Raw genomic sequence first — 17958 nt, 5'->3', positions numbered from 1 at the left:
ACTTTAGACCACCCTAAAGGATGACTCACGCTAGAACGGCCCGGGTTCGGGCCGAGGCAACCGACACTTCACTTTTTGTGACAGGTGATCAGTGATCACGTGATGCTTTCTATAGACACCGATGTGTCGGATGCCGCGGTCATCCTACTATAACTTTAAAATTTTATAAAATTTCAAAATATGTTAACATTGCTGTCATTGCCTTCCAGAATCCGTCTCCGGACACGTTCAGCTCCATCATCATCGTGGATGCTGACGGCCGCGTCTACAAGACCGAGTCCCTCGTTGTCTACTCCAAATCCCACCCGTTGGTGGACGTCAAGTACACCAGCCCCAACAGCCCCAAGACTAGCAGGTAATTGAAAATGTTATGTGATGTATTTTCTTCCCATTTCTTATCCAGCATTCCAATCATGCAATCTAGTTGTCCGACATGATATTTACAGAAAATATCTTTATTTATTTCCGTGTTTTACTATCTTCTTGCACAACACTTACCATTTGTTGCTTGGCAGGATCTACCTTAAGGGAGAATACCCCAACCAACACCAAGGCAAGGCCGAAATCAAGGTAGAAAACATCAAGGATGTCAGCTTCGACATCGTCTCTGAAGCCCAGATCCAAAACAACGACGTCAACCTCAAGACCTTGGCCAACTCTGATGCTCTTGGATGGAAGAACTACGACGTCCAGATCGTAAGCAAGGACGCAGGAAGCGGCAAGCGTCTTGAGTTCCATGCTACCAACGCTGGAAAGAACATCATCAGTGGAAGCACCTCGTTCATTAGCAAACAGGAAGGCCCGAAGACTATCATTGAAGGTTCTGGATCCGTGAAGGTTAAGGATGAGCAGAAGTCGGCTAACTTCAAGTACATCCGCACTCTTCTTACTGAGGGCAACGAGCAGGGAATTGAGGTAAGGATCAACAGACATCTACAATACAATAGATTTAAACTTGCTAAGTTGATTGATACGCTTGTAAAATTAATTACTTATCCCTTGAAAATAAAGATTGTTCATTTTATATCCTCTGTTCTGTCCTCTGTTCTTTTACTCTCATGTTTTTTTTGTGTCCAGTTATATTATTTACCTATACTCTCATACGTTTTCCGCTCTCTGTCTCTTCTCATAATCAACAGTCGCAAATTTGTCTTGGCTTTTATCAATATGATCATTTTCTTTTAAGACTTTCCTGAACCTGGCTATCGGCGAGCGTAGCTACGTGGCTGAGTCCCGTGTCACCAATCTGGAGTACAAGAACTCTTACGTCTACTGTGAGGAGAAGAAACAGTGCGCTAACGCTGAGCTGCACTCCAAGATTAACGTTCAGAGTGAGTATAGACATTTCAAATAATTATTTCTAGAAAATCTGTAGAACTTGGTTCCCACCGGTTTACCTAATGTTAAGACAGCTAAGTAATTTTCCTTCAGCTCATGGATAAAATAAAAGCATGTAAGTTCTGGCTTCTCTACGATTTTTCTGACACGCTGCCGCTTTAGATTTTCTAGAAGATATTTCTACAAAATATTTTACTTGAAATCAAATCATTATTCTTGCTATTTGACGCAAGTTAAACTGATCTAACAAAAATGTAGTTACCTACTTAAGAACATTTTATAATGATTAGATGTTAAGAATAATAATTTTGACCCAAACAATGAGAAGTACCACAGACAACTATTATTAATTTACAATTTCCCTCTCCTCAACAGAACCCGGCGTCTTCCAACACACGTTCAACTTGGGCGTCGACCTCCGCAAGCTAGGCTTCGCGCCTGAATTCGGTCTTCAGATCAACAACGAGGTCTCGGAGCGCAAGCTGCCTCAGTACAGCTTGGACCTCCACATCAACAAGGAGGACAAGAAATACCACCTCCATGTGTACAGCACTCCTGACCAAGGCAGTAAGTAGTCTTAGTGGATTTGACTTTTGTCAATTGTCATTGCTATTACAGTCTAGGACATTTTTCTTCAAAGCATAAGCTAGCGGACTAAATATGAAATGATCTGAAATTTAAAATCTCGTTTGCAAAGTTTTGTCAGTAGACACGCATCCATATATTACAAGAAAATTTAAATCAATTTTCTTCACTTAAGTTTTAAGCTAGTAGCTAGTGCTAGTCCCATCGTCTACATTGTCAAGCAAGTGTACAAAACACAGGAAGTTGATGTTATGCTAGTATTCCAAAAAAATAAATCGTAGCGGTCCATCTAACTAATATAACCAGGAACTATGATCAAAGTGGAGAAAAACTAGAAAACCCGTTGGTTATAAAAGCATATTCAAAGACAGTTAGAAGATATTTAAAAAGTCCTCGGTTATGTGCATAAGCTTTACTTAACAAACCAATTTTCCCCCAGAATACCCCGCCGGCGTGACCCTGACCCTCCCCACCCGCGTCCTGGCGCTCGAGTCCGTCGTCTCCTACCCCACGGACAAGTCGCTGCCGTTCCCCATCCAAGGCCACATCGAGCTCCACCCCGACAAGAACAAGCCACAACACAAGGCCGCTGCGAGGTTCCGTGTGGATGTGACCGGCGCTGATAAGTCGCATAGTGCTACTGCTGAGTTGGGCTTCAGCCATCCTAAGTTGGGCAAGGTAAGTTATTCGAATTTACATAGTGGCATTCTAAATCAAACTCAGTGATTTAAAAATTGGAGCTTAATATTGATTCCTGAAATTTTCAGCCAAGTAAGAAGCGCGTAGGTAATGAAGATTCAAATGCTTACTTGTTAATTACCAGGCATTATTATGCTTTCTATACCATCTACCAAATTGCCTTTTTTCATCTCTGGACTTCTCTCGTGTGTAATATGATCTCTTTTGTGTAATTAATCTGTTCTCTTTTATTCAGTTAATTATTGTTAATTTTTAGGAGGCCGTTATCAAGGTCAAGGGAGGTTTCCACACCCCGGCTGAGAACACTGTCAAATTCGAATCTTCTGCGTCTATCTCTCACCCTACTCTTGGCAACGTAAGTATAGATTTATACGTAACAAAACGGGGAATGCAACGATTAATGTGATTGGCTATGGTTTCCCTACCACAATGGTCCTAGTTTTTGTATAAAATTACTAATAACAGCCTTCCCTATAAGCCTATAACAGAATAATATAAAAAAATCTCTTAATAAATTCTCCGTTTTTGTCCTGACCTGATACCTAATTTGTGACTTTTTGCAGGACCGCGAAACGAAAATTCTCTTGGAAGCCAGCCCGTCTCTCATCAAGCTGCTGGTAAGTCAATGATCTTTATCGTAGAGTATAAATTCTTAAAACAAAACAACGTAACGAAACTTGTATAAATCTGCGAAGTATATCAAACCACCCAATACGACGAACTTAGTTAATCCATTCATTGACCAACAAATAATTCAATATATATTCTAACTCTCTTTTCAGGTGGACACCCCCCTCGTCAAGGTCATCGACCTGGAAGCCAAGTCCGAGCTGAAGGAGAACCTGCAAAAGGGTGACCTGAAGGTCAGCCTGCTGCAGGGCAAGCCCGTGCTCGCACGCTTCATTGTCCAAGACTTCCAGTACTATGAATTCACTACTGGATACAGTGGTATGTTTGTTTATGAACGCTTGAACGCTTTTTACAAGTTTCCTTTAAGGGTTTCGTAACTCACATCCTTACTTTACACTTAATTCTTAGTTTCGCCGAAATTTTATCAGATATTTTAACATTATAATGGTATTTTTAATCGAACGCAACGTTGGGATATTCTTAAATACCTACATGAACGCCAATCCTTCAATGCATTTACACTTCTGTTTAGTGGGTATGCCAGGTTACTAAGCCTTTGTATCACACCGAATATTGCTGATCTTATTTGATCGCCACAACTCGATCTAGTCCTAAGTATGACTTTAAAGAACTGCAGGACATTGACACTTTTACATTGATCTTAGTGATAACTGTGACCTTTTCTGATCTAATGTGAGACTTCAAAGAGCTCAAATCTTTTGTTAATCGATTAACGGAATTTGCAGACGACAGCAGCCGAAGACTGACCGTCGTCGGCCATATTGAGCCGGAGAAGCGCGTAGACATCAGCGCTGACATCGTGCTGCCGAACCAAAAGAAGAACATCATCCATGGAGCCTTGTATCTTGACGGCAACCTGGTCAAGAGCGAGTACGGCGTATCCAAGGAAAACTTCAACTACTTTGTGGTGAATACAACTAATGTTTAAATGATAAAAGAGAACGACTATAGTTATACGACTATATCTTACAAGGCCAATTTCCAGTTATATCGGGTGTGGTGTAGGTATTATAATAACTGGCACTGTTACTTAAAGAAACCGAAAGAAGATACCGGCTACCGAACTAAACTCGCGCGCAGCGCTGTTAGCTTCTGCGCGATACAAAAACATGGCCGCGCACGTGCCCACTATAAGTTGACCCGCGGTTTAGTCTGTTAAGGAGCAAGCCGGGGGTCGACCTAGATTGGCTCTTTTGGGAAGACGCCCACTACTAGGCATACTATATCTTTCTAACGCACGCGTTGGCGTGCTGTCTCAGGCTATACAGTACAATTCTTTTACTTATTGGCAACCGTAAATTTTTGGTAGGGTTTATTGTCATTGTCAGGTGCCAATCACTCTGAAAGCAGTTGAAATGCTAGTAAAACTACCCTCGGACTTAGATGAATAAATAATAATCAATTTTAGATTGGATCACCAAGCTTTCCAGTCTGACGTATAGGATTTTCTTTCAGAATGCCTTCAAGAACGACCTCGCCAACTTGGAGAACCGCATCAAGGAGCTGGGAGAGAAGGCCAGCAAGGACTTCAAGGACACCCTAAAACGTGTCGAGCCCACTGCTAAAACCATCGAGAAGTCCCTTGAGGAGGAGCTTTCCAAGCTCAACCAAGAGATGGCCAACGACAAGGTGCTGAAAGACACCTTCCACTTCTTGTAAGTATTCATTCCTTATACAATTATTTAAGCTAATGGATGGATCGAAGGGAATATCTCAAAAAGATGGACCACAAATTAGGCCAAGGCAACAAACTGTTATAAAAAGGCAGTGCACAACCGTTCACTGTAGAGGTCCATGGAGATTATACGCAAGCTTGTGCCTGAGTTTAAGATAAGAAGGAGTAACTAATTAGCGGACCCTGCAGATCTAGCACAGGAGTGGCGCGATAGTATCTCGCCCGCGAAATAAACTACCCGTCTTTTTCAACCTGTATTAATTAGAGAGGAAATGGAGTGGAACGAGTAGTCTATTTCGCGTTCGAGATGAGCATGAGCTGGGCATGTCTCATCCCCAGACTCTCCTAGTCTTATATGTCCCCTTATGTGGATTTCATTTCTTTATATAACGCCTCCTTATATTTATTTTATTTTATTTTATTTATTAGGAAAACTTACAGCTGAAGTAACACGTTAGGTAATAACATAGAAGCAGTGAGCCAATTACAAGTTTCCACAGATAGAAACTGCGTAAAGTGCATGGTGTGCGAAATTACAACTAATAATACTTACTAACTTATAAATATACTTTACTTATCTTACTAGAGAGGGAACATTGGTTTAAACAGTTAACAAGAAGAACAAAAGAGAGAAAAAAGAACAGGATAGAGATACAATGTTGAGTTAACACTTTTTCCACTGTTAACACTAAACTTAACAGTGGGAAAAGTCCTGAGTCATTAGCTTACGTATCGAACTAAAGCTATCGCAGAACAGATCGATGAGATCATGATGTTTACAAAGCTGATTGAAAGACTTACCAGCTCTTAGAAGGAAGGAGTTTTTCCTGTAATTAGTATGAACGGAGGGAATATGGAAGGTTTTTTTGGTGCGAGAGGATATGCGTGGGGGGACTGTGAAATTCAAGTTGGCTAGTAGATCAGGACAGTCTACATGGTTCTGAGCAATTTTCATAATATATATTACGTCGGATATATTACGCCGGATGTAGAGAGGTAGCAGATGAAGTTTTGCACAATGCTGTTTATAACTTTGTTTTGGAATTTTGAATTTAAATCTCAGAGAACGAATAAACTTTTTTTGAACTCTTTCTATTTTAGAAATATAGGTGTCATAACAAGGGTTCCAAACCTGAGAGGCGTATTCGAGATGGCTTCTTACAAATGCGCAATAGACAATTTTAATTGATTTTAACTTATTAAAGTTCTTGCACGATCTTGTGATAAAACCAAGTGCCTTAAAAGCTTTATTGACTATTGAGTCCACATTTTCAGGGGAGAAATCTATGTAATCATCGCCAGAACCATCGAAGATATTGTCAAGAGCACCAAACCCCTTGTTGACCAGACGTATGCTACCTTGAAAGAAACTTGCCAGAAGATCGAAGCTCTGTACGAAAAGAACGTAAGTACAGTGTTGAACTCCTCAAATAATAGCATCAACACGACTAAAGCATAGTAGATTGTGTATCACAAGGAAGCAAATTTATTAAATCATGTTTATGTATTTACGACAAGGGCGTACATTGAATCCTAAACAAAGCGAAGGATTCTATAATAGAATCCCGAGAGTAGCGAGGGAAGAAAGGAAAGAAAAATCTATTTTTTGAATTGGTGATGTGAAAACAGTATTGTCTATAGACAGCAGGCAGCTGCATATTCATGTCGAGAATTTTTTTGATCACAACACAGAGAAATAGTACTCTCCGCTTACCTGTGATAAAATGAGCTTAGTACGAGTATATAGGAACGGGACGACTCATTACTGCTCGTCTTTTAAAGTCTGCAAATCTTATCAACAATCCCTTTCCAGATCGAGCCCCAACTCAAGCAACTGTACCAGACCGCTGCAGCCCTGGTCCGCGAATACCTGGACGGCCTCATCGACCTGGTAGCGCACTTCGCTGCCCTGGTTACCGACTTCTTCGAGAAGCACAAGGCTGAGCTGCAGGAGCTGACCAACACGATTGCTGAAATATTCAAGGGTGAGTGGAATAAGAATTTCATCAGCATCAGGAAAATGTCTTATCCAATATAATTACCTACTGATGTGCTCCTTAATTCTTGTTATTGTTCTTCTTAATTTTTTTTGATTGAAGGTTCCTTAATCTCTGAAATATATTCCCATATAGTTAATATCTGAATTTTTTTGCAGTCGTTTTGGTACATACTATTTTATAACCTGAATCATTTCTTTTCAGACCTGACCCGCCTGGTTGTGGCCCAGCTCAAGGAATTCCGCATTAGAGCTGGAGAGATCTGCAGCGTAATCACCCAGCAGATCAAGGAGTTGCCCTTCGTGCAGACGCTCAAAGAAAGTGTACGTATAATTCGAAATGAGGGCTAACGCGTATGAATTTGCCGCTAGGGGCGCTAGTGTAGATGGTGGTCTTCGCAAAGTTCGAAATGTCGAATGTCACTTGTCACTTCAGTGACTGACAGCTGTTCTTTAGTCTTTTGGACCACCATCAACAGAGGCGCCAACTGGTGAGCAAAAGAACGATAGCCCTCATTGTGTACAGCGGTCCAATAATTTGACAAACGAAAACTAACATCTCCATGGACATCTATCGGATATCGGACATGTCAATACTTGGACAGTTGATACAAGTATGGTATAACCAGTTGATTCCCAAATTTTAGAGCATTAATTAAGTAGTGAAATTTCCTTTCACATATTGTTTGCTTTACAATAAGTAGGTACCATAAGTTTTTCAAGAAAATGCTTGCAATCGTTATCACTTCAGTATCGTTGACATTTTTTTTGACTAGCTATAAAAATGAAAGACTAACTACTATATTTACAATAAGAGAGAAAAATATGTTTATCAGTCCAACGTCAATCCACTCACTGCTTACAATATCACAATATTGAATATTCTCGTGACTGAGTAATAAATTCTATTTAATTACCTATTTAGCGCTAATAACGACGATTAGCGCTAAATCAACGAAACATTTTCGCTACAAGTATGTATCCCAGTAGGGATACCCATGTTATAGGTTACGACATTGTATCGACCGTAGCTTAGCGGTGAATGTATTAAAATATTCATTTTTCTATAGTGGCAAGAGCTGGCCGTGCCCGACCAGGTCATTGGTCTCCTGAACAACGTCTACAACGCCGTCCAGGACGTCGTCCCCACTCCCGAAGCCAAGGCCTTCGTTGAGGCGCTACACAACTATGTGCAGAAGGTAACTGTCATCATCCCAGGTAGCATTTATACGTCATTATGACGTCCGTTACGTACAGCGCCGTCCAGGATGTCGTCCCCACTCCCGAAGCCAAGGCCTTGAGGCGCTACACAACTATGTGCAGAAGGTAACTGTTATCATCTATGTTACGTTATAATGAAAGAGGTTTATTTTGCCAAGCATAAAAGGAACACTGTGAAGTGTTTCTCTTGGCCAGGTGTTTTTCTTATCTCCCTGACCGACCATCTATAAGAATACTATAGGATGAAGAAATTAGCGATTTACACTTTTCTCAACTGTCACCTCAACAAGCAAAATTCTCATAATATTCCCGGTATATTGTAGTGTATCATAGAATAATTCCAAGCTAATGGCGACTCATGGATCAATAAGATCTGTGAATATGTCAATATCATTCCACCCGTCTCATGCCATCTACCGATTGAATTATTCTTGCGTGCGTTCTATTCATGACTGTGTATAGTTGTTGAAAAACCTTTGACAAAAACTTTTCTATACAGAAACTCAAGCAAGAGAAGTGCGAAGATGCCAAGGAAATCCGCCATATCTACGAGAAATTCGCGTTGGCTCTGACGTCGCTTGTTCAGTTCGTGCGCGGCCGCGTCAACGCCGCTGGCGTGCCCGGAATTGTCAATCTTAACCCGGTAAGTGGGAAATATTGGTTTGGTTAACCTCGTAAGGCCCAATGTGCATTACAATGTACACTCTGTTTCAATCTAATTTGAACCTTACACTAACTGAAGTAAGTAGCATTTCTTTTGTTTCATTGTTTTCTAAAACAAACGAAAGTCGCCCTAATCTTCTATACAACAAGGTTCAAATTAAAAATAGGGAAACTTTGTATGGTGGGCCTTACGAGGTTATGTTACCTTGAGCACCTATACTCCGAGCTCACATAAAAAACTGAATTTTTTAATTTTCTCATTTACCCGGCCCAAAAGTGGCCCCCATGTTTAAAATTCATTTGTTTACGTGACATGTCCGTCTTTGGGTTACAGCCTTACATATGTGTACAGTCGCCATCTGATATATCTGAGCGGTCAAGGCTCTCACAAAATCTGAACACGCCTCTATTGTCAAGGCGTTACAGCGCGTGTTCAGATATTGTGAACACCTCGGGCGCTCCGATATATCTGATGGCGACTGTACCATATTTCAACTTAATTGGTCCAGTAGTTTTAGATAAAATGGGCTGTAACAGACGGACAGACAGACAGACGCACGAGTGGGGAGAACCCTATAAGGGTTCAGTTTTTTTCCTTTTAAGGCACGGAACCCTAACAAGTAGTAGTAGAACAAATTAGTGAATGTGGTGTTCTGCAAGATGGAGAAACCTTCCCGGTTGAGCTCCAGACTCTACTTATTCTCGTGCCACCCAATGTACGTTACGATGTACACTCTTTTTCAATGGAATTTCTACTTAAATGAAAAGTTGCATTTATTTTGTCTCATACAATTTTCGAACAAATGAAATTCAACCCAATTAAAATACAACTAGATTCAAACTTCCTTAGCTATAATTTTGTATGGTAGGCGGCACGAGGTAAAGTTTTTCTGCAGTAAGAACCTTATCTGTTTTTTTTTAGTTTTCCCTTTTTTTATTAAGTAAACAATATAAAAGAGTATCGATTTCTTAAAAAACTTGGATTGACAATCCTTGATGTTGAAAGCTCCCATGTTTTATGTAAAAAGCTAAATTGAATTTTCAGAATTTTAAAATGTCGGGAACAGTTGTTTTTTATCATTATCTTAATAACTCACCCTGTTTCCAGACCGCCTTCTTCACCGCCCCCGGCCGCTTCTCCGCACCATCCATCTCCGGCGTGGCCTCCTTCAGCCTTCTCAACCAGTTCCTAAGAGGAGATGTGCCTGACGCCCTCGCCCTGCTCAGAGCCTACCGCCCGCGCAGCCTGAACCCGCTTGATGAAATCCCTGCTAAGCGTAAGTTGATCTTAATCTCTGGTATTTACATGGCTTGATTCAGTCTACTCTTTATCTTTAACAAAGGAAACATTAACTTAGGACGCTGGTCTTATTCCATGAAACGGCCAAAACTGATAAACTGTATTCTCTGCTACAATTATTCTAATAAATTCAGATGCTTTAGTCATCAGTTTTCGTATCAAGAGATATATACCTACTAAGCCATATAATTTAATTAATAAACTTGCTAAAATTTGTTTGCCTATTCTCGGCCTATATTCAAGACTTGAAATAAGTTCATCATCATCATCTCAGCCGAAAGACGTCCACTGCTGGACAAAGGCCTCCCCCAAGGATCCCCGCAACGAACGGTCATTCGCTGCCCTCAACCAATGGTTTTCCGCGACTTTAATTAGACCGTCCGTCCATCTAGTCTGGTCTGGTCTGGGTCTAAAATAAGTTATAAAAATACAAATGTCTTAATGCTTCAACGTACTTTTTCCCACAGTCCGCGCTGTGGTGGTCAACGGCGAGCACATCTTCACCTTCGACGGGCGCCACCTGACCTTCCCCGGAAACTGCCGCTACGTCCTCGCCCACGACTTCGTCGACAGGAACTTCACGCTGGCTATCCAGCTGCAGAACGGCAGTCCGAAGGCTCTCATCCTGGAACACCAGGATGGAAAGTCTATTGAGCTGAAGGAGAACGGACAGGTATGGGCTTGTACCTAGGATCGAAACTAAGGGCCAGATACACAGCAGACGAATCAATGATCAGCAGTAAACTTCGGAGTTTTTCGTAAAATAAAATTTTAACATTGACAGACGGTTTGGTGCGACCGACCCTAATTCTTAGCGGTCAGGCACTATGTGAGCTGCCCTTCACAGAACCACTACTTTCTTGTCTCTCAGATTATATCAGATTTAAGATATTTAATATCACAATTAGCTCATACTCATGTTGCTGAAACATTAGTATTTATCAATTCCTCTCTCCGTTTTAACTTTTTAAATAGAGTCCGTCCAAGCTAACCCTGCATTAATTTGGCAAACCACAGTGTAAATAGATGTAGAAGTGCTAGATTTTACCTCAAATTCCTAATGAACACATTATATGATAGTGGTGCTTCCACAATCTGATGTTACAATCTGAACATTACTGCAAGTTTTCATAAGAATGCTTTATAAATGTGTAAATAACCAACAATTACCCTTGTTCAGGTTATGTACAACGGCGCAGCCCACGGCTTCCCCGTCTGGGAGAAGGAAGTGTACGCCTACAAGATGGCCAACGGCCGTATCGGTCTCGGCTCTCGCTACGGTATCTCGGCTATCTGCACTAGCAAACTGCAGGTAAGGCAAACTCAACCTTAATCACTTTGATATATTGGTGAAACTTCAATGACGTTAATAGCAGAACCTCATTTACATTTACATCATTATATTTATATTTATTCAACATTTCATTAAAAACAGTGCTGTTGCTTTTTATAGTGATTTTTTAGTGAATGGTTCTCTAATTGTTTCCTTTTCTCAGGTGTGTTACGTTGAGGTATCTGGCTTCTACCTGGGCAAACTCCGTGGTCTTCTCGGAGATGGTAACAACGAGCCCTATGACGACTTCAGGCTTCCCAACGGCAAGGTAAGATACAAGTATCATACATACCCGATTAGCCGTCATAAATTTGATTTTATTAACTTCTCCATTTTCAAAGACCTGGCCTGACGCGATAAACTGATAAGATCACATGGCATCTTAAACATTTCTAATACTCTAAATTCCAATCCAAAACACTCGTTGAAGAAGACTTCAAAAGTTATATCATTTATATATTATCATATACATTATATATATTTGTTTACAGTGTTATTTCCTTTTCTATCCTTCTGTGTTCTAATCGTGAATTCTGAACTTCAATTTCTTTAGATCACTACCTCCGAGAGCGAATTCGGCAACGCCTACAAACTGGCTTCCAGCTGTGCAGCAGTAAAGACTCCTGAACATTCGGCGCACCAACACCACGCTGCACTCCCGGCCGCCTGCGAAACTGTCTTCGGAGGAGCCTCGCCTCTTCGCCCTCTGTCGGTTGTGCTTGACGCTGCTCCGTTCAGGTACTTGCCAACATTCTTCTAGTCTTTTGTTTTACTTGGTCTAGAATATTAGCTACAAGAAAGACACGCTTGTGATTGAGGCTGCCCCATTCCAGTGTTACTCAACCATCCAAACCGCTTTTGACCAAGAAATGACAATGAAAATAGGCATAGGCCTTCATCAAAAAGTATAGTAGTCAAAGTGTAGTAGTAGTGTAGTAGTTGTCAAATACGAAATTTAGAGCGATCTTAGAGTGTTTTCACACTTATATAAAATCGTGATCGAGAAATATATGATTACGCTCGACAAAATAATTTCTTCTTTTTTCTCTTAATCTGATTATCATCACTCTATTGATTTCTTATTAAATTAATTATGTACTATTATAAATATTTGCGCCAAATTGTAATTAATCGTGTAATTGTATTTAATTCAAATTTTATCAGACTGAGTGACATATATATATCACTGACAAATATTTTCACATGTCTACCTTGAATGAATGTATAATGGGAAGCAATATATATAAATAAAGATCCTATGTTCATTGTGAATAAACGATTTCATTCATTCATTCATTCAAAATGTCTTTGAAATAATCATATAATCAACTTATCACTACTGGATCGATGGGGGTTCAGCAGGCTGCACAATAACTTTAAATCTGTGGTGTAAATCACTCCATCCTTGTCACCTTTTTGTGTTCGCAATGTAAACCTAACCTAATCTTCCCCGACAGACAAGCCTGCATCCACGCCGTCACCGGCGACGGTGCCAACGCGCTCCACCAAGCCTGCGACCTCGGCCGCGGTTACGCCGTCCTCGCCCTGACCGGCCTGCTCCCCGCAGTTCTACCTCCAGCTTGCGTCCAATGCACGGATGCCGACAAACCCAGGACGTTAGGAGAGAGCTACGAGCTGAAGGTTCCGAAGAAACAGGCTGATATCATTGTCACCTTTGAGACCACTAAGGTAAGCTTGTTAAAGCAACAGAAAATGTATAATGTAATTTTAACCACATAATGAGGAGGGGAGATGAAAGCCTTGAAAAGCTGATCATCGTTGGAAACACGGAGGGCAAACGAGGCCGGGGACGGTCTCCAACTAGATGGAGCGATCAAGTAAAAGGGGCCCCATCCTCAACCAGCTTTTGCTCGGTCGTCAGAGACGCGATGGACAGGCACCGATGGAGGCAGATTAAAAGAACCAAGTGTGGAGCATCCACATCCACTGATGACCACGATCCTCAGTCATGAGGGAGCGACCACAGAGAGAGAGAGAGAGTGACAATGTTAAACATGAACCTTTTTTTCAGCCTACCGAAAAGAGCTACAAGGAGCTGGCCGTACCGCTGGTATCCCAACTGGTCGACACCCTGAAGGCCAAGAAGATCGATGACATCAAGATCTACCTCACTGGAATCACTCCTCAGTTCCCGTACCCTGTCGTTTATGACACTGACCGTAAGTATTCAGTCATTAGACAAACCTATATTGCGGCCTTAGCCTTTTAAAAAATCATTCTAGAAATTACAACCCGTACCACCCTGACTGGGGTGGCCTAATATTTATGGCATCGCGAATGCAGACACTGGTTCAATCCCAGCCCTAGGCACCGGAGGCCTTGCACATTGTTTCTTTCGTGTATGATTATCTATTTAAAAATTTGTAAATATTCAGACTTACGTATTAGTATTATACTCTGGCAATTGACACTCAAAGTATTTTACTTTGTCAGTAGGAAAATGCGACAAAAAATGTAGGGGCAAAGAGTTGACTTCCCTTAGAAAATTTGAATTTCGCACTTTTTTTACTGACAAGTTGGGTGTGTAAGCTAACCTGGATAAACAAAATTAAAAGCTGGTCCAATATTAATGACACTGCCAGTTTGTCTAGACTGGCACAAGATGGAACCAAGTTCCGTAAGATGGTCGCCGACATCCGCTAAGGATATGGCACAACAAGAAGAAGACAGGACAAAAGCGTTACAATCACAACAATTTTTCTTTTTCTAGTGAAACTGAAGAACGCGAAGGTTCAGTTCAACGACGAAAACCGCGCAGAGCACGTCAAACACATCGTCACTGGCTGCGAGAAGGCCGACCAAGCCCAGAGGGTCATCCTGGACTTTGTTGAGGAATTCAAACGTTTGTTCGGTAAGCTTTGATCTTTTCATTGCCATCCTTATGCTCTGGCTTTATATGTTACTCCACACTATTTCGTGCAGGATTTATGTGGTAATCATTCACAGCATCCTGCGCAAATTTTAAAATTACAGGAAATAGGACCGGTTTTCAAAAAGATCGCGAGTTTGAATCTTAGAATTTGTGAATTTTCTATTTTTCCTTTAATTAAAAAAAAATATTATATTTGCAGATGTATCTGCTTGATAAAAATTAGGACATCCTCCTCGGTTTAAAAATATAAGACGGTTACTCTCCCAACCTTTGACGTGATCAGTTTTCCTGCTCTTTTCCTTTTAATTCGCTCTATCTACACTTCATCAGTTAACATTAAGCCTTACTTATCGCGTGTCTCTTCATCATTGCTTGTTTCTTCATCTTTGCTTAGTTTGGGGCTATAAGATTTTCTCCAAATATATTTTTTCTAAACAAGTTAAACAGCATAACAGTAATAATACCAAACCACTAACTTACACAGAAAATTAAAAGAAAAAGAAAACAATACACAATTCATCACAAATTACAATATTAACATATAAAAATAAATAATTAGCACATTTTAAACTGTAGAAGGACGTGCATCTTCATCTTCTCACAAAACCTCAAACATTCATCACACACAACCACCTGTCTAATGTGATAACGTTACCTTGTGTTTGGGTTAGTCAGAATTGTCTCGATGACTCTTAGTTGCTTGTTGGAAAAACAGAACAATCAGGGATAAAAGCTTGTATACAAAAATGAAATTTGGGACAAAAACTTATTATTTTATTTATTACAGGTCTTACCAACGTGGTGGCTGGATACCACTCAGTTCTAGAGCTGCCGCTGCGCCCCGGTGCTGTCAAGCACGCCATCAACGTCGTTGGAGAGTACTGCAAGCCTACGGACTTATTGGTAATTATCTTCTCTGCCAAATGTAGAATAAGTTGTGGGGCAACAAAAGAAAATTCGAATCGGGGATCTGACAAACCCCGCAAGCAATGGCGGGATAAACTAGACTCCTACTCGAAGGAGTCGTCTGGTAAAGCACTAGTCTGAGGTCATTGGAGAGGTCTTTTTAAGATGATAGGTTACTGACAGATGAATAGTTTGCTTGTTTGGCACCATGGCAGCATGGTACCTATTCCATTGAAAACTCCATTGGATGACACTTCAACATGTATAATTCTTTCCAAAACCTAAACAACTCTAGGTATTCCTCCATGACCAGTTTCTAACAACATATCTTTCTCAGGTCCGGTTCTTCCAAAGCCAAGCCTTCAACACCCTCTTCGCCGAGAACGCCTACACCCACACCCTGATCACCGTGACCGACGGCCTCCAGATCGGCGGCGGCAAGAGCCCCGACCAGGTCGTTGGATGGACTGATGACGCTGTGCTGCTGCTGGGAGACAAGAAGCAGAGCCGAGAGTCTGAGCAGCTCAGACAGAGCTTGGACATCCGTAGGGACTCTTGCATTGAATTCGCTGAATCGGTAAGTCTTTGGATTTAGTTTTTTAGGTAGTTTTTAACTTTCTTATTCTAGCTACAGTACCAGGCTATAAATATTGCACATCGGTCTTTGAAAAGAGACTCGCCTAATTTCTGTGGTCCGAAATAAATGTTTTTTTTTTGTCAGCTTCATGGAGTAGTCCGTTTAAGCTAACTTTGCACGCGACTTGAACAGAACAAAGTAAAGGAGGGTCTTGACATTAATGGTGACATTCCACACTGTCATTGCAAATGCCATGCAGAGTTAGCTTGGCCCTGGCTATGTGATGTTTGTCATAATTATTATTGTATGCCACTTATAACATATTTAAAGTTTACATGTTGTAGTTTTGCCATTAAACTAATAAAGACCATAAAGTGCAGAATTTATTTGATATGAGACGACACTTACTTAAATACGATGATTGATGGAAATTGTCCAAAGAGCGATGTGCAATATTTATCGCTAGGTGCAAAATTTTATTCAAATTTATGTGTTTGGTGTAAATAAATACTAACTTTATTCTCGTCTCAGACGGACGGCATCACACTCTCATCCACCAACTACCTGAAGCTGGACCCCGGCCAGCAGAAGCAGTTCCTTCAAACAGCAGCTGGTGCCATCACGCATAAACTGCTCTCGCAGAACCTCATCCAGGACTGCACGTGCGGTTACGCTGATCCGTTCCTCGCCCGGTCCTTCTGCGTGAACAAGAGCAGGAAGGAAGCTGTAAGTATTTTTTGTCTCTCTCATAAGATTTCCTTGCAGCAGTCATGGTCGCATTTTTATCACTTTTCATGTCATGCGTCACTTTCCCACTTACATACTTGTTAGAACGTGACAGGCATGATGACAGTTGATAAATGAGTCAAAATGACAGATAGAGACACGATTCATAGCTAATTCAGGCCAGTAACGCGTTTATTAATAACGCCAAAAATATTTAAACCTAATTTAATCCGGTTTTTATGATTTTAACCGTTACTTCTTTTGTCCACAGGCCCACAGAAGAAAGTAGAGCGACTGTACCTCACAAATCTAGTGCTACCGACCAAATACTAGACCTACAATCAGTCATTCCGTTAGTGTAAATTAAAATTATTAGTCAATCATAGAGTATAGAAAGAAAGAATATTACCTATTTAAAGCTTTTAAGCACCATTAGAGTTAGACCAAGGTAACTCTGCATAGCATTTTCAATGATGACAAAGTGTGGTCATGTCATCATAAATGTAAAATTTCTATGAAAATAATTATGACCTTTAATATGACACTTCCACTTTTTGTTATGTCAAACTAGATGCAGAGTTAGCTTAGATGGACTCTACTAACTTTAGGATCCAAATGTTTGTTATAATTATGAAAAATTGAAATTAATCCGATTCTTTCTTTAACACTGAATGCAAAGAACCCTTGAACCTTTGAAGAAGAAGAAGAAAAAGAAGGGCATCGTAAAGTCATTAATGTCATTATGCTCATAACGCCAAAAACGCCTCAAAGCGCTACAGTGTAGCATCCAGGCCATAATTTTAAAAAAAAAGCTATAGTGTACGCAAATTAACTTTTTCTTTGAAGTAAAGTTTACATTTGTTGGCTTGAGCAATTTTTGTGTGCGATTACATTTTTGGATGTGATAAATGGCGTCTAAGTATAGCAAAAATCGATGTTTAATGGTATATTGTTATAATTATTTCATCTATGGATCTCTCTTTTTCTCTACTCTGTGACATGTCAGGTTTTAAGGCAGTCTTTATTTATCAATGCCGATTATTCTGAAGGTATTAAATTACCAATCGCTTGACATTGTATTAGAATAATAAAAAATATGTTACTAGTTCTGTCTTTCACTTTATAACACCACTCAGGATCAGGATCCATCCAGGATCCCCCTTTTCCAGGTTTGGTACGATCAAAGATAGATATAACTCCGTAATAGATGGATACAGTCTAAGGAAAAAACGTGCCTCGAAAATCAAGAAAATTTGATTCTCGTTCAGAGGGCGCTACTAGCTTTGGCCTACTGTCGTATAGATGGCGTTGACGGTTTCGCTTGTTATTTAACAATTTTAACGCATATCAGTGAAAGAACATGGGCCAAAATCATAAAAATAATTAATGCAAATA

General features: G+C 40.5%; 1 protein-coding gene across 1 annotated transcript in view; it reads left to right on the top strand.

The window, feature by feature from the left end:
* Window positions 1–17666, top strand: part of LOC134751378 (apolipophorins) — a 39843-nt gene extending 22177 nt beyond the window's left edge. Inside the window, exons 24-50 of the mRNA XM_063686733.1 lie at window positions 210–355; window positions 516–915; window positions 1187–1331; window positions 1714–1905; window positions 2363–2601; window positions 2879–2977; window positions 3186–3239; window positions 3405–3570; window positions 3999–4180; window positions 4729–4928; window positions 6224–6353; window positions 6762–6933; window positions 7150–7268; window positions 8015–8143; window positions 8665–8808; window positions 9937–10105; window positions 10596–10801; window positions 11309–11440; window positions 11625–11729; window positions 12015–12199; window positions 12919–13150; window positions 13494–13641; window positions 14193–14333; window positions 15142–15257; window positions 15598–15837; window positions 16369–16563; window positions 16835–17666. Coding sequence (XP_063542803.1) covers window positions 210–355; window positions 516–915; window positions 1187–1331; window positions 1714–1905; window positions 2363–2601; window positions 2879–2977; window positions 3186–3239; window positions 3405–3570; window positions 3999–4180; window positions 4729–4928; window positions 6224–6353; window positions 6762–6933; window positions 7150–7268; window positions 8015–8143; window positions 8665–8808; window positions 9937–10105; window positions 10596–10801; window positions 11309–11440; window positions 11625–11729; window positions 12015–12199; window positions 12919–13150; window positions 13494–13641; window positions 14193–14333; window positions 15142–15257; window positions 15598–15837; window positions 16369–16563; window positions 16835–16852 — 4404 coding nt within the window. The 3' untranslated portion in view covers window positions 16853–17666. The remainder of the gene's footprint in view (window positions 1–209; window positions 356–515; window positions 916–1186; window positions 1332–1713; window positions 1906–2362; window positions 2602–2878; window positions 2978–3185; window positions 3240–3404; window positions 3571–3998; window positions 4181–4728; window positions 4929–6223; window positions 6354–6761; window positions 6934–7149; window positions 7269–8014; window positions 8144–8664; window positions 8809–9936; window positions 10106–10595; window positions 10802–11308; window positions 11441–11624; window positions 11730–12014; window positions 12200–12918; window positions 13151–13493; window positions 13642–14192; window positions 14334–15141; window positions 15258–15597; window positions 15838–16368; window positions 16564–16834) is intronic.
* The last annotated feature ends 292 nt before the right edge of the window (window positions 17667–17958 follow it).

Source organism: Cydia strobilella, chromosome 22, assembly GCF_947568885.1.
Source record: "Cydia strobilella chromosome 22, ilCydStro3.1, whole genome shotgun sequence".
Lineage (NCBI taxonomy): Eukaryota > Metazoa > Arthropoda > Insecta > Lepidoptera > Tortricidae > Cydia > Cydia strobilella.
This window is presented reverse-complemented; position numbering and strand designations above follow the sequence as displayed.